The 14,809-nt window shown below is 40.5% G+C and overlaps 1 protein-coding gene across 2 annotated transcripts; it reads right to left on the bottom strand.

Moving 5' to 3' along the window:
* Positions 1–6,937: 6,937 nt before the first annotated feature.
* LOC115170868 (homeobox protein Dlx3b-like) lies at positions 6,938–12,937 on the bottom strand. Of its 2 annotated transcripts, none has more exons than XM_029727201.1 (3): positions 12,390–12,937; positions 9,683–9,867; positions 6,938–8,018 (listed from the first exon to the last, which is right to left on the bottom strand). In XM_029727201.1, exons 1-3 carry the CDS (start codon positions 12,715–12,717, stop codon positions 7,665–7,667), a joined length of 867 nt encoding a protein of 288 aa, XP_029583061.1. In that variant the 5' UTR covers positions 12,718–12,937; the 3' UTR covers positions 6,938–7,664. The 2 variants fall into 2 exon arrangements, with proteins under 2 accessions (XP_029583061.1, XP_029583063.1); XM_029727203.1 differs by having other exon boundaries at positions 12,540–12,937.
* Positions 12,938–14,809: the final 1,872 nt, after the last annotated feature.

Raw genomic sequence — 14,809 nt, 5'->3', positions numbered from 1 at the left:
CAACATTTTAAAGAAATAAACTTTTTGTGCTTATGGAACATTTCTGGGATCTTTTATTTCAGCTCATGAAACATGGGACCAACACTTTACATGTTGCATGTTGCAGAGTAAACGCAATTCACAAAGAAACAAGAACTGCCTCCACTATTCCAGCAGAATTTCAACTTCAACATCATCAAATCACCTATGCTTAGTCTTATACAGTGACTAAAAACGAAAAGATGGCAAAAACAATTCAGTCCAATCAACGTAAGCTAAATATGATGTGGCTGTCCATGTTTCTGATTGCTGTGTGTGTTTGTGCAAGTAGACAAAACATATTGACTCACCCTACTTGTAGAGAAACTCCAATGCCATCCTCCTCTCTTTCATGTTGATGAAACAAACTATCACTCTGTCATACAGTACACACTTTTGTTTTTAGTTTTCTTAAGTTTCCTGGCTAAAATGCTTGCTCCCGAGCCTAACTTCCTTTCATGGGCAACGTTAGCTAGTTAACATTAGCCTTCTACATCTAGCTACATATTGAACTTCCATCCTCTCAGGCCAGGGGCACAACAGTGTATGAATTAATGGTCAGATCAGAATCGCCGTTATAATGATTGGCCAGTACAGAGAATTAAGTAAAACCACAAGTCTAAATCCCTATCTCTATCCATAGCTAATTTAGGAAAGGGACAATTTTAGCTAGCTGGCCACTGGAGGACAACAACGAAATGCAACAATTCAAGTTGTTTCTGTCAATGACGCATGCTCTCGACGCGATGACGGGAGTGACACCAAATCCAAACTGGCTTCCCTTGACTTTTTTTTGTGGGTGCGCCAGAACCATTCACAGTTGAGCTCACTCAGTTTAGCTCAATGCTGATTGGCTATTATTTAATAAAAAAAATGATCAAGGAGGCCAAATGCTTGCTGGCTTTCTTTGCATTCAATGCTATGGTCGGCAACAATGTCATACTCTTTTGGACCAGTCAGCCTCAAATAGATGGCCTACACATACAGAGACAGAGGGGCACTGTTTCGCATGCTCGGATGCTTCCACCGGTGAGATACATTTAGCCTCTTGCGAATTGAAGGAAAATTATGAGAGAGACAGAGAGATGAAAGATTTTTTATTTTCTTTCCTGGTAATTTTTTGGGGGAAGCCTAGCTTCCCTTGGCATTCATGAATACTGCTTGAACGACTCTCCAAGTTGGAATTACAAGTGGGAAACTTTTTGTTATTCGAGTTGCCAAGTTGTGACGCTTCACCACTGACCTTTTACCTTTTCAACCAAAAGATGACAAATACGTTTTTGACAATTACAACGTTATCAATAAGGAAAACATAGCTAGTTTGACCATTATGTCAATGTTAAGCACGTTACCTAACTTTGTTATAAGCAATGTTAGCTAGCTTATCAAGTTAAAATCTTATTGGATGAAGAATTGTTACGACTTCAATGGCATGTGAACACATTCATGTGGACTTAGCTACCACTTCCCAGTTTACCATTTCCCACAAGCACATAAAGAAACCCTTTGTCCATAATCGGTAGACAGTTTAGGCCTATATTAATTCTGCGTCATTTACCGAGCAGTGGGCGAAAGAAACCTATTAAAACCAGTTTTTAAGAATTTACCCCCCTTCCCAAATCAAACATAGGTGCTAATGTTGTGTCCTCGTTTTGCATGCACATGCTTACACTACTTCCTGTCCGTTGCAGACAATCATTGGTGGCAGCATGACGTGCCAATTTTGCAGGGCTCATTAGCTAATGGTGGGGATACCTTTTCAGCTGCACAACTGAATGCATTCAACCGAAATGTCTTCCACATTTAACCCAACCCCTCTGAATCATTCGTCCACGTTATCGGCACCCGGGGAGTAGTTGTTGGGGGTTAACTGCCTTGCTCAAGGGCAGAACTGCAGACTTTTCCACCTTGCCGGCTCGGGGATTTGAACCAGCGACCTTTCAGTTACTGGCCCAATGTTCTTAACCGCTAGAGATACAGGTGTGTGAACCACAGTGCAGCAAAGCGAGAAAATTCTGTCTTAATTATTTTGGAAATGTCTATGATTATGGATAGACCTATACCTTCCGACCTGGGAATAGTGTCCTAAACTGGTAGGCCTACACCACAGATGGTCATTTCAGCATGACTTATGTCGACCATGTCTATAATTAAAACCCAACCTTAGGTGCAATACATCCCCGTCTACGATTAGTAACACCCCAAGCAAACGGCAGAAAAGTGTCCCTGCTGCAAACATCAACACTGAGAATACATATTCCAGGGCCATTGAAAAGTCCACAGCTGTCTCATGCCTCTTACATCCCATCTTTGTTTGTGTTTTTTTTCTTCCCCCATATGAAAATGACAGTGGTGAGTGACGTTTGTGGTAGGAGTGAAACCATATCCCTTCCCTGCCTTGAGAGGCGGTATGACGTCTGCAAGCTGGGATGCTGTCCTCCTCAGCTGTGCTTCTCAGTTCTCACCCAACCACCCAATCCACCTCCAGATAACCCCTGCACCCCATCCATAGGTTTGCTTGTGAGAATAAAAGGGGGAATATGGATTCTTGTTTGACTTCAAATGGTCCATCATCTATCTCGTGTGAGTGACAATTTAGCTGTGCCCAACACTGGTTCCCAATAATACCGTAGATATGGACTGTGGCTGCACCTACTACACTGAGAATACAAAACATTAAGGACACCTGCTCTTTCCATGACATATAGACTGACCAGGTGAATCCAGGTGAAAGCTATGATCTCTTATTGATGTCACTTGTTAATAAATCCAATTCAATCAGTGTAGATGAAGGGGAGGAGACAGGTTATTGAAGGATTTTTAAGCCTTAAGACAATTGAGACATGGATCGTGTATGTGTGCCATTTAGAGGGTGAATGGGCAAGACAATAGATTTAAGTGCCTTTGAACGGGGTATAATAGTAGGTGCCAGGCGCACCAGTTTGTGTCAAGAACTGCAACGCTGCTGGGCTTTTCACACTCAACAGTTTCACATGTTTATCAAGAAAGGTCCACCACCCAAAGGACACCCAGACAACTTGACACAACTGTGGGAAGCATTGGAGTCAACATGGGCCAGCATCCCTGTGTGACGCTTTCAACACCTTGTGGAGTCCATGCCCCAGCGAATTGAGGCTGTTCTGAGAGCAAAAGGGGGTGCAACTCAATATTAGGAAGGTGTTCCTAATGTTTGGTAAACTTTGTTTTTCAAATGCGGTTGATTCTGATCAATCATGTCCAACTTCGCTAACGATTCAGTTACCATGACAATGTTGAATGTGCTTAGTTGCTTGGTGGGCTAAAATCTCAACGCTACCTCAGCCCACACACCAGACATATAATCAACTCCTATCTCCTAAGGCTTAAGGCGTCCAGTCAGCCTGCTGAGTGAGGCATGAGAGACCAGAGGCCCACACACAGAGCCAGGCAGCACTCCTCCTGCTAACTACAACATTTATATTGTTTGTCCCATAGAGTCATCGGTAGAGATAAACTTCACAGAACTTGACCGTTTCAAGCTTCCATAGCTGCCCATCAACTCAAAGAAGATATGATTGTGTTTTCATGTTTAATACTGTAGAATGATGCCTCTTTTTAGTGAGAGTAAGGGTTTCTTTGTGTCCCTGTCTTTGTGTTTTGAATTCGAACAAAGTTATTTTGAGCTACTACTTTAAAATCCAATATCCCAGATATCTAAACGTGCTTACCATAGGACGACACCTCCTCACTACATATTTCTGGACAGGAGGAGGAGAAGGAGAAGATAGGAAAACAAAATGAATACGTTTCAAATCAGACCAGCAGGGGCTGTTATTAACGAACCTGTTAAAGATGGGGTATGAAGGGGTTTCCATGCTGTGCTCAGTCCTCCGGGCCAGTACAGCAGCCTCTACCTATAGATGTATGATCTTAATTTGGTCACCCTGCTGCAGGAGACCTTTCCTAAAGTAGAGGAAATGCACAACTTGTAGTATATTTGAGGTTTAAAAAGGCTTCTGAAGTTTGGAATTTTCACTTTGAAATGTCAAGACTTGATTTTCACTTACAAAAATTGTTTTTCCACTCTACAAAATTGTCCATAAATTATAATCCACCTAATATTTCCCATTTCCTGTTGCTGCAGGATTATTTTCCTGCTGTGGCAAACTGGCTCAATTTAAGATCCTACATCTGTAGATTCCCCTTCCCATGATGTCCTGTTGTCCCTCTATCCATCCATCTCCCCATCCCTGATGACACATGCTGTCACTCTACAGCTCTGCAAACAGACCAGCCAGGTAAACTGTTGGTACTCTTGGTCGGTATGCGAGCGCCTGAAGCAAGCAAGGATTCTGGGAGATGGACAGTTATTTCGTCACAGTCTCCTTCCCTTTCCAACTGTCTCTCTCCCATTCCTTAACTGAGTCTCTCTCTTGCTCGCTCTCTCTCTCGTTCTCTCTCAATTCAAAGGGCTTTATCTCTCTCTTTCTCTCTCACTTCAATTGAAAGGGCTTTAGCTTACTCTCTTTTTCTCTTACTCTCTCTCAATTTGCTCTCGCTCTCTTTCTTTCTTTCTCTCTCTCTCTCTCTCTCTCTCTCTCTCTCTCAGTGGTGTGCTATTAAAATCCAGAGACTCCAGTGTGTCTGCCCGCCTGTCACCTCCCACAGCTTCTTCACACGCAGGCTGGCAGCTCTTCCCAAATCCAGGGCATGTTCACCTCACTGTCTCTTCCTCACACACTTAACCCATGAGCTGCCAAATATAGTTGGTACTTCCTTAACAACTTTAACTACAGTTGTTTCTATCGCTTTAGTGCCTTTTTCACAAGTATGTGGTACATTTTAACAACTGTTACTCTCTTCACACGTGAAAAGGTGGCGTGAACTCTAAATTATGTGAACTCTAAATGAAATACATGTGAACATATGGTTTTGCATGTGAACAACTGACCTCGCGTCTCTCAGTTCAACGTGAAAACAGCTATTTCACATGTGTTTGTTTGTAAGGGAAGTAATGAAATGGTATTGGGGTTTTAAGGTAAGTGGTACACCGTTCAGCTAAAATAGTGTAAATATCTTTAATCAACATGATTACATTTGACATGATCCCTTAGTACTGACTTTTCAAAACTCACAACCTCTGGATTTAGAGTACGCTGATCTTTCTGCTGTGCCAGAAAGTCTGTAGCATTCTCAGAAGTCCCCGACAGATTCATGACCTATAATACATCTCTGCACTTAGCAAAAGAGTGTCATCTGCACTGCTATTTTAGTCATCAGTTAATCTGACTTTTCTCTCATCGTTGATTTAATTGACTTATTTCAGTAATTTGAGGGTTTTCTGTGTAGTCTAATGTTGGTGAGACATATTATTCTGTTTCAATGTTACTCCTGAATAACTATGATAAATATAATATTTTTTTTTGTGTATGTGTATTTGTAACAATGCTGAGATTTACTTTGAAGTCCAAAGTTTGGGAACACAGGTGAAATCGGTCATTGACACAGACATGGTGGCGTAGCAGGAAGATGTGAATGCTGTGAACCAAGAGGTTGTGAGTTCAAATCCCAGGTGAGGACATGTTGAATAATTATTGTATAAATAAACATACGCAATGTAATCATGTGTGTCTAATATGTCAGTTGAAAACACTGCGACTGCGTGATGTTCCGGGGACATCCTAACAACACATTTTTGTTTGCAGGGCATCACCTGTGAAATCTCACGTGAAAAATATCCAGTGTTCCAAAACCACATGGTTTCACATTATTTCAGATGTGAAATAAAATGCGCAAACCGTGAAATCATGCCATTTTTCCATAAGCGAGTACTGTAATATATGCCATTTACGCAGCAGACACAGTTCACACATTTTGGTATGTGACACTGGTGAGAATCCAACACACAATTCTGGTGTTGCTAGTGCCAAGCTTTTATGAACTGAGCCACATACAGGACCACTACAATACCTAAGTACAATACTGCAAAATACAATACATGATTACCATACAGGCGGAAGATGTATGATTACCATCCCCGTGAGCGTACCACCCTCCTTCAGGCCATGGAAGAGGCATGCAATGATTTCAATCCGGACCTATTTAGACCAAAAGGTTTCTCCCAAGGTACATGAACAATGAGGATATTTACTGCCGTTTCGATCAAAATCTATGGCCAAATGCTCAAGATAGGCTTGATTGCAAACTAATGCCTGCTAAAGATTGTTTCTTTAATTTCTTTAATATGATTACATTGTGAAAGATGTCTTCAATGATCACACCTTTGATCACACATGGGATAGAAATGATGGAAATGTGATGTTCAGTCAGTTTTAATGGGTAGTGCAGGTGTATAGCCTAATGTAAAACAGTGTAATGTACAGTACTGTAGCATACTACATTCAAAGGACAATTTTAAAACATGAATGTTTTGGTATCGGATTAACTGGTTGTTAAAATAACTAAATTGAGAATATCATTATGTTGTGTTTTTGTGATTAAACCAATGTACTCATTATATTTCACAGTAATCTTATATTTTGGATCAATGGTTGTGTGGTGAAAGATTTTTACAAACAAAATGAACTCACAATGAAAGGTTTCGAATGTAAGACTGGCTGTGTTGCAAGTGTTACCAGTTTGGAGTTTTGTACTAAAGCTTGAAAAAATGAATCCCATACTTGTGAAAGTAGTACCAACGAGATACAACTGTAATATAACATGTGATTCCATCTCAATAGAGATCCAGCTCTAAGCTCCTGTATATTTGTTGGTCTGGACTGTAAATATATCATTTCTACCATTCCATGTTGTCCTTACAACAGTTTCAATGGATCATTTGTATAAAGAAGTTTATGGAAACAAGATTTGAATGTTATCTCAAGGGGTCATTTACGTGTGTGTGTGTGTGTGTGTAAATATTACATCATTTCAATCGGTGTAAATAGAATGAATAAAAACAAAAACTTTATTATTCACTCCAAAGACTACCTATAAAATGTTTTACATTGACTTTCTACTAACAGATCAATAGAGTATAAAATAGGCTACATTATAAATAACAACCTGAGTTTATGGCTTTTACCAAAAAAATCGATTGCAAACGCAAAGTACCAAATACACTTTTTTCTCCTATAGTTCTCTGCAACTTCCAAGGGATATTATGTTTGAACCATTGTGAAATAAAATGTTGTATGGCTCAATATGTGAATTGAGCCTTGATGACATCTATATAAATGCAACAAATGCCAAGTATAATTAACAAATGTATGAAAATGGTACACGCTACTTCCATGTATCTGTGAGTGTTTGCACCGACGGTATATATTTGCATAGCTGTAGATCAAAGAATCTGGAAGGACCTTTTTCATTGTTCAGTTAAAGGTCCCACAGTGGGCCACCGTAAAGGAAAGTGCCACCAAATAGGCTGCTATTCTATCCATTCTCATATCAAATCTCTCCAACAGAGTGAAATGAGCCACTGATAACATTAGCATCTCATCACTCTAACAGAATATGGACTTGGATTTGTCCGTTCTTTTTGTATACAACAGAGACAACAAGTCCTTGTGTATGTTTCCCAAATTGTCCGTGAACTTCAGCCCTCTATCGGCACACAAATCCCATCGCAGCCCTCTAGGCTTTATTTCCAATGAGCCGCCATGTTGTTAACCTACCGTTTGTACCGGTACATTTTGTGTTAGTACACCGCCGCCCATATTCTTAGGTGGTGTTGTGTGCTGAAGAACCAGTCCTGAGTGCTGTGAGCGTGACTGTGAGGTCTGTTGATACCAGTGATGAGTGTAGTTCTCCACATAACATAGAGTGGAGCTGAGGGTGGGCTGGGGAGCCTGCTCTCTAGTGGCGGGGTCTGTGGGTACGCTACGGTCCCAAATGGCCGGGGACGGGGGTGAATTGCAGGACATAGAGTCACTGGCTCCTGGGCTGTGGTCCAGTAGAACTTCCCCGTTCATGTACAGCTTCTTGAATTTGGAACGGCGATTCTGGAACCAGATCTTGACCTGGAGAAAAAATATTTGAGCTACAGGTTTAAATAGAAGGTCGGGATGTTGGCAACAGAAAATGTGAAGGTATGGGTTAAAAATGCATTATCTAGCAAAGTGTTGTAATTTCATATTGACACCCTAGGCCGTATTAGAATAGAATATACTTAATTATGTTGCATTGAAATTTGGAATCCAGATGCAAACTTAGATCAATAAATGAAGCTATCAATTATCAGATATGAAAATGACAGGAAGAGGTTAATAACCCTGGTGGTTTGACATATAATATAAACAATACCACCTCTTTTATCGCTTTGGTACTATTTTCACAAGTATGTGGTGAATTGTAAGATACATGTTTCAAAATTGTCCTTTGAATGTAGTATGCTACAGTCTGTACATTACAGTACATTACACTGTTTTACATTAGGCTATACACCTGCACTACCCATTAGAATTGACTGAAAATCACATTTCCATAATCTATCCCATGTGTGATCAAAGGCGTGATCATTGAAGACATCTTTCACAATGTATTCAAATTAAAGAAATTAAAGGAACATATATTTTAGCAGGCACTAGTTTGCATTAAGCCTGTCTTGAGCATTTGGCCATAGATTCTCATCGAATTTGCAGTAAATATCCTCAATGTTCATGCACCTGGGGGAAAACATTTTGTCATGGCAAACTTCATTTTGGATCCATATGTATTGTGTAGGGGATGCATTTCTTTCTTGTTTTTGGACTTTCTGGATTATTTGTGTATTGGTATTGTATTACCGCACTGTAGGAGCTAGAAACACAAGCATTTCGCTGCACCTGCTGTAACATTTGCTAATCTGTGTACGTGACCAATTAACTGTGGCTCAGTTGGTAGAGCATGGTGTGTGCATTGCCAGGGTTGTGGGTTCGATTCCCACGGGGGGGCCAGTACAAAAAGAAAAAATTATGAAATGTATGCATTCACTACTGTAAGTCGCTCAGGATAAGAGCGTATGCTAAAATGTAAATGTACCTACAGTACATCTCTGATCAGATTTTCTTTTAACTTACTGTGAAGTAAAATCAGTCATCATCATAGCAGTACATTCGAGTATATATCATATATTTTTTATGTTTCTACTTTACAGACACTTTTTTTTATCATGCAATTCTCAAAATCTGTTGTAGACAAACACGTTTACGTGTACATTCTATAGGTTTACCAAACGTTTAAGTGATCATCAATTAAGAACAGTCGGATTAAGTAATAGTAACATGTCTTGTGAGTATTACATTGTGAAAGGCAATTACTTTATATGAACATGTATTGCAATGCGAAACGCATTTCTAGATGAAACACTGATTAAGTTTGGTGAAAAAGGGACTGTATGATTTTGTGTGTTGTACTAAGTCAATTGAACATGTGCTAAGAGTTTTAAAACAACTGCTTTTTTGTTGATCTGTTTTGAGTTTTGTACTAAGAGTTGTGAAAATGTACCACATACTTGTGAATATAAAAAACGATTAAAAAAATCTATAACATCTCAGACGACTCACTCGGTGTAGAATTACAGTATGCAAAAAAGATGCCAGTATAGTTCACGGTTTTATTAGACAAATGAACATAAATCATAGAGATACAAATCTCTCAACAGCGTGTCATAACAGTGGTATGCGCGGCCTGTTGGCTTCCTCACCTGTGTTTGTGTCACGTCGAGTTGAGCCGCTAGTTCGGTTCTCTCAGGAAGAGACAAATACTGAGCTCCCTGGAAGCGATGTTGCAACGCAGCGAGCTGGTAACTCGAATATATGGTGCGAGGTTTTCGGATTTTTCTAGGCTTTCCGTTGACCATTCTCACCTCAGGCTCTGGTTCCTCTTTCACTGAAAAATGAAAAAATGACAACAGAGCATTAGTAGGCTAAAGGACTTGAGGGGCTCATCTATTTACACTAGGCCTACAGAGGGCTTCAACAGTAGGCTATAGTCCTATGCCTACAGAAATAAAATATTATGATAACAGATTAACGAAAAGTATTATGATAAAAGATGAATGATGATATATTTCATTAGTCAACATCAATTTAAAAAAAGATAATTCTGCCTTACATTTTTTTTTTTTACCAGTTCTGAAAAATGCTCGACCCAATAGCCTAAACAGAGTTTGGTGCACAAAATGTCTCTGTCCAAGAGATTCCAATGCCCCTCACATTATTATGGGATATGCCCCTAATGAGAGAGGAGGATTGGTGCATCGAGTATATAGGCTATATAGCCTTCATGTATTGTTTGGGGGTGTTTTCACATGCAGTGACCAAGTCAAAACTCTAAGACAGGCTATTGAGCCAAAAAAGCAATGCGTGCCAGACTGACATGTTGTGAGAACCTGATGCTGATGCACTTGGCTTCGGGCCAATTCGAAGAGAAGTTTTCTTTCTGGAATGCCAATGCTACCAGGTAAACGGTAAGTTATAGGGCCTAGATACCTAAACATTGTTAACAACACTACAATTACCAATAACAACACAAACGCAATAGCAGTTCTCTCTCAAATGTGAAGGTTTCAGCTGCTGTGCAAAAGCAATTTTGGAAAAAAATAAGGAAACCTTTTGCATTTACAGAATAGGCTACATTTTCATTTGCATTCTAGGCCATATGAACGATTTATATGATTTAAGAGCTTAATAGCATAGTGTGTTATTGCAAAACGATCAAAGTAGGCTAGGCCTAATGGGTCATTTGAATTGTAGGATAAAAATTATATACTGCACTATTCCCTGGGAGGTCATCTTAAAGGCCATGAACAGTCAAAATCATTGTTTTCATGAAATTGGATGATATTTGGATGAAACCAGATCAAAGTATGATCACCAATGTATGAAATGTATGACTGTTGCTTCCACTTTGATAAAGTTTTATCATAAAGTTATTGGTCCCCTCCCCCGTGTCAAACACTTGGATTCAGGAGGCGGGATTATTAAAGGGATAGGGTATCATCACCTGCATTTTCTCTTACCTAATTTAAATAAGTACCGCCTTGTAACCAACATCCGAGAAGGCTTGGTTGCAAAGGGGCATGGTTTATATAGCTAGATAGCTACTCTACTGTGTCAATATTTGGCGGTAGGGTATCAGCAAATGCAATTACAAGTTTACCATATTCATCTATGTCAAAGATACTTTTGTGTTTCCACTTTCATCTGTGTCTGGTGTTAGCTAGCTACTGGTTAGCTAGGTCTTCATCTGGGTCCGGTGTTAGCTAGCTACTGGTTAGCTAGGTCTTCATCTGTGTCTGGTGTTAGCTAGCTACTGGTTAGCTAGGTCTTCATCTGTGTCTGGTGTTAGCTAGCTACTGGTTAGCTAGGTCTTCATCTGTGTCTGGTGTTAGCTAGCTACTGGTTAGCTAGGTCTACTACAAATTAATTACCATAATACATCTCTGCACTTAGCAAAAGACTGCCATCTGCACTGCTATTTTAGTCATCCGTTAATCTGACTATTCTCTCATTATTGATTTAGTTTACTCATCTCAGCATTTGAAGGGTTTTCTGTATAGTTGTCTAAAGTCAGTGTGGCAGAGAATTCTGTTTTAAAGTTACTTCTGAATCACTATGATAAATATAATCGTTTTTCTTGAGTGTATTAATAAAAGCTGAGATTTACTTTGAAGTCCAGTGGAGGAATACAGGTGAAATCAGTAATTGAAACGACATGGTGGCATAGCAGGAAGTGTTGAACGCCATGAACCGAGAGGTTGTGAGTTCAAATCCCACATGAGGACATGTTGAACAATAATTACTGTATAAATAAACATACAGTCATTTACATACATGATTACATTGTGTATCTGTAGCTAAGTGGAAAACACTGTAGATTTTGTGACTTTCTGAGGACATCCTAATTTCGTTTGCAGGGCATTGTGTAAAGAAACTTCATGTGAAATATCATCACATGTAAAGTGTTCCAAAACCACATGATTTGACATGTGAAATACAATTTTGAATGTGCAAAACATGTGGAATTTTTACATGTGTAATAAATCATGTAATTTTCCACATGTGAAATCGAGTTTTTTTTCCATAAAGGTAGGACAAATTTAGTTGATAAATTATTCCAAATCAAAAGTACGCTAACTTACACTTTTTTCAAAACCGTTTAACTCCCAAGACACCCAACAACCAAATTAATGCCTAACACCAGTTAGGCTGACCAAATGTAAATTCGATTTATAGAATTTTAGGCAGGCACATTTAAATTCTGTGGCATAAAGGTTGGTCCTCGTTGTCGATAAGCCTTTTGGATGGTTGATTTAACGTCCGCCACATTGACACGTCAGAACATAATAGTAATAAATATAACTTCGAGATTCACCAAAAATGGCAACGTGTCTCATGCGTAAATCTTACCGATATCTTGGAGATGTGATTGTACGTCCCGGGCATAATGAGCGTATTGCGTATGAGGGTAAGGGTTTTCCGATTTGGCAATGTAGGCCCCATGGAGATTGTAGTGGTGATGATACGAGTATGGCTTCATTGGTTGCAAGCAGGACTGACCGTGGCTGGGGTAGTAGTCGTGGTGGCTGTGCGTCGTCTGGCCGCTGTAGAACCCCATGTCCATGGGAGAGGACTTTGGCAGTGTCGGCAAATCATTGGCGCCCGGGTGACAGCTCACTGTGGAGTGGAGATCAGACGACAGGCTCGATGCCGCCTTCTCAGAAGTAATTCCATTCATCCTGCACGGCCTTCCTTCACCCCCCTAATAAAAACCTCCAGAAATAGAAAGGCCTCGTAAGAAAGGCCTTGTAAGTTGAAATTCAAGTTTGAAAAGAAAACATCAACTCCCCAAAATAAAAACCAAACAAAACCAAAACTATATTGTGAAGCGTTAAACTCTTCAGAATCTATCCAAAGTCCCTCGGCGAGACTGCACTGCACTGTGACGGCACCTAACCCAACTGAACTCAAAATTACAGAGCGAGGGGAGTGAATGCTTCATTCCCAGTTTACCCTGAGGGCTAAACTGTGTCGCCAGCCAGGCTACACTCCTCTCCCCACGAAAACCTCCAGAACCTCCCCCGGCCCGAACCACAGTCCCACAACATTTCTGAAAGTAGAAGATACATTTTCTGCTGGATGTGTTTATTAGGCAGTTAAGAATACAGTTAAGAAAAAACGCACAGATTATGCAATCTCTATTGCACTCCACACTGCCCTTTCCCACCTGGACCAAAGGAACACCTACAGTGGGGAGACAAGTATTTGATACACTGCCGATTTTGCAGGTTTTCCTACTTACAAAGCATGTAGAGGTCTGTCATTTTTATCATTGGTACACTTCAACTGTGAGAGACGGAATCTAAAACAAAAATCCAGAAAATCACATTGTATGATTTTTAAGTAATTAATTTGCATTTTATTGCATGACATAAGTATTTGATACATCAGAAAAGCAGAACTTAATATTTGGTACAGAAACCTTTGTTTGCAATTACAGAGAACATACGTTTCCTGTAGTTCTTGACCAGGTTTGCACACACTGCAGCAGGGATTTTGGCCCACTCCTCCATACAGACCTTCTCCAGATCCTTCAGGTTTCAGGGCTGTCGCTGGGCAATACGGATTTTCAGCTCCCTCCAAAGATTTTCTATTGGGTTCAGGTCTGGAGACTGGCTAGGCCACTCCAGGACCTTGAGATGCTTCTTACGGAGCCACTCCTTAGTTGCCCTGGCTGTGTGTTTCGAGTTGTTGTCATGCTGGAAGACCCAGCCACGACCCATCTTCAATGCTCTTACTGAGGGAAGGAGGTTGTTGGCCAAGATCTCGCGATACATAGCCCCATCCATCCTCCCCTCAATACGGTGCAGTCATCCTGTTCCCTTTGCAGAAAAGCATCCCCAAAGAATGATATTTCCACCTCCATGCTTCACGGTTGGGATGGTGTTCTTGGGGTTGTACTCATCCTTCTTCTTCCTCCAAACACGGCGAGTGGAGTTTAGACCAAAAAGCTATATTTTTGTCTCATCAGACCACATGACCTTCTCCCATTCCTCCTCTGGATCATCCAGATGGTCATTGGCAAACTTCAGATGGGCCTGGACATGCGCTGGCTTGAGCAGGGGGACCTTGCGTGCACTGCAGGATTTTAATCCATGACGGCGTAATGTGTTACTAATGGTTTTCTTTGAGACTGTGGTCCCAGCTCTCTTCAGGTCATTGACCAGGTCCTGCCGTATAGTTCTGGGCTGATCCCTCACCTTCCTCATGATCATTGATGCCCCACGAGGTGAGATCTTGCATGGAGCCCCAGACCGAGGGTGATTGACCGTCATCTTGAACTTCTTCCATTTTCTAATAATTGCGCCAACAGTTGTTGCCTTCTCACCAAGCTGCTTGCCTATTGTCCTGTAGCCCATCCCAGCCTTGTGCAGGTCTACAATTTTATCCCTGATGTCCTTACACAGCTCTCTGGTCTTGGCCATTGTGGAGAGGTTGGAGTCTGTTTGATTGAGTGTGTGGACAGGTGTCTTTTATACAGGTAACGAGTTCAAACAGGTGCAGTTAATACAGGTAATGAGTGGAGAACAGGAGGGCTTCTTAAAGAAAAACTAACAGGTCTGTGAGAGCCGGAATTCTTACTGGTTGGTAGGTGATCAAATACTTATGTCATGCAATAAAATGCAAATTAATTACCTAAAAATCATACAATGTGATTTTCTGGATTTTTGTTTTAGATTCTGACTCTCACAGTTGAAGTGTACCTATGATAAAATTACAGACCTCTACATGCTTTGTAAGTAGGAAAACCTGCAAAATCGGCAGTGTAT

The sequence above is a fragment of the Salmo trutta genome, chromosome 32, assembly GCF_901001165.1.
Source record: "Salmo trutta chromosome 32, fSalTru1.1, whole genome shotgun sequence".
Classification (NCBI taxonomy): Eukaryota; Metazoa; Chordata; class Actinopteri; order Salmoniformes; family Salmonidae; genus Salmo; species Salmo trutta.
Note: the sequence above shows the minus strand (reverse complement) of the source record. Positions and strands in the feature narration are given on the sequence as shown.

Coding starts and splice junctions, on each gene's coding strand:
- LOC115170868 (XM_029727201.1), bottom strand. CDS start 12,717: ATGAATGGAATTACTTCTGAGAAGGCGGCATCGAGCCTGTCGTCTGAT. Junction 9,868..12,389: donor ATCACATCTCCAAGATATCG/GTAAGATTTACG, acceptor TTCATTTTTCAG/TGAAAGAGGAACCAGAGCCT. Junction 8,019..9,682: donor TCGACGTGACACAAACACAG/GTGAGGAAGCCA, acceptor TTTTTTCTCCAG/GTCAAGATCTGGTTCCAGAA.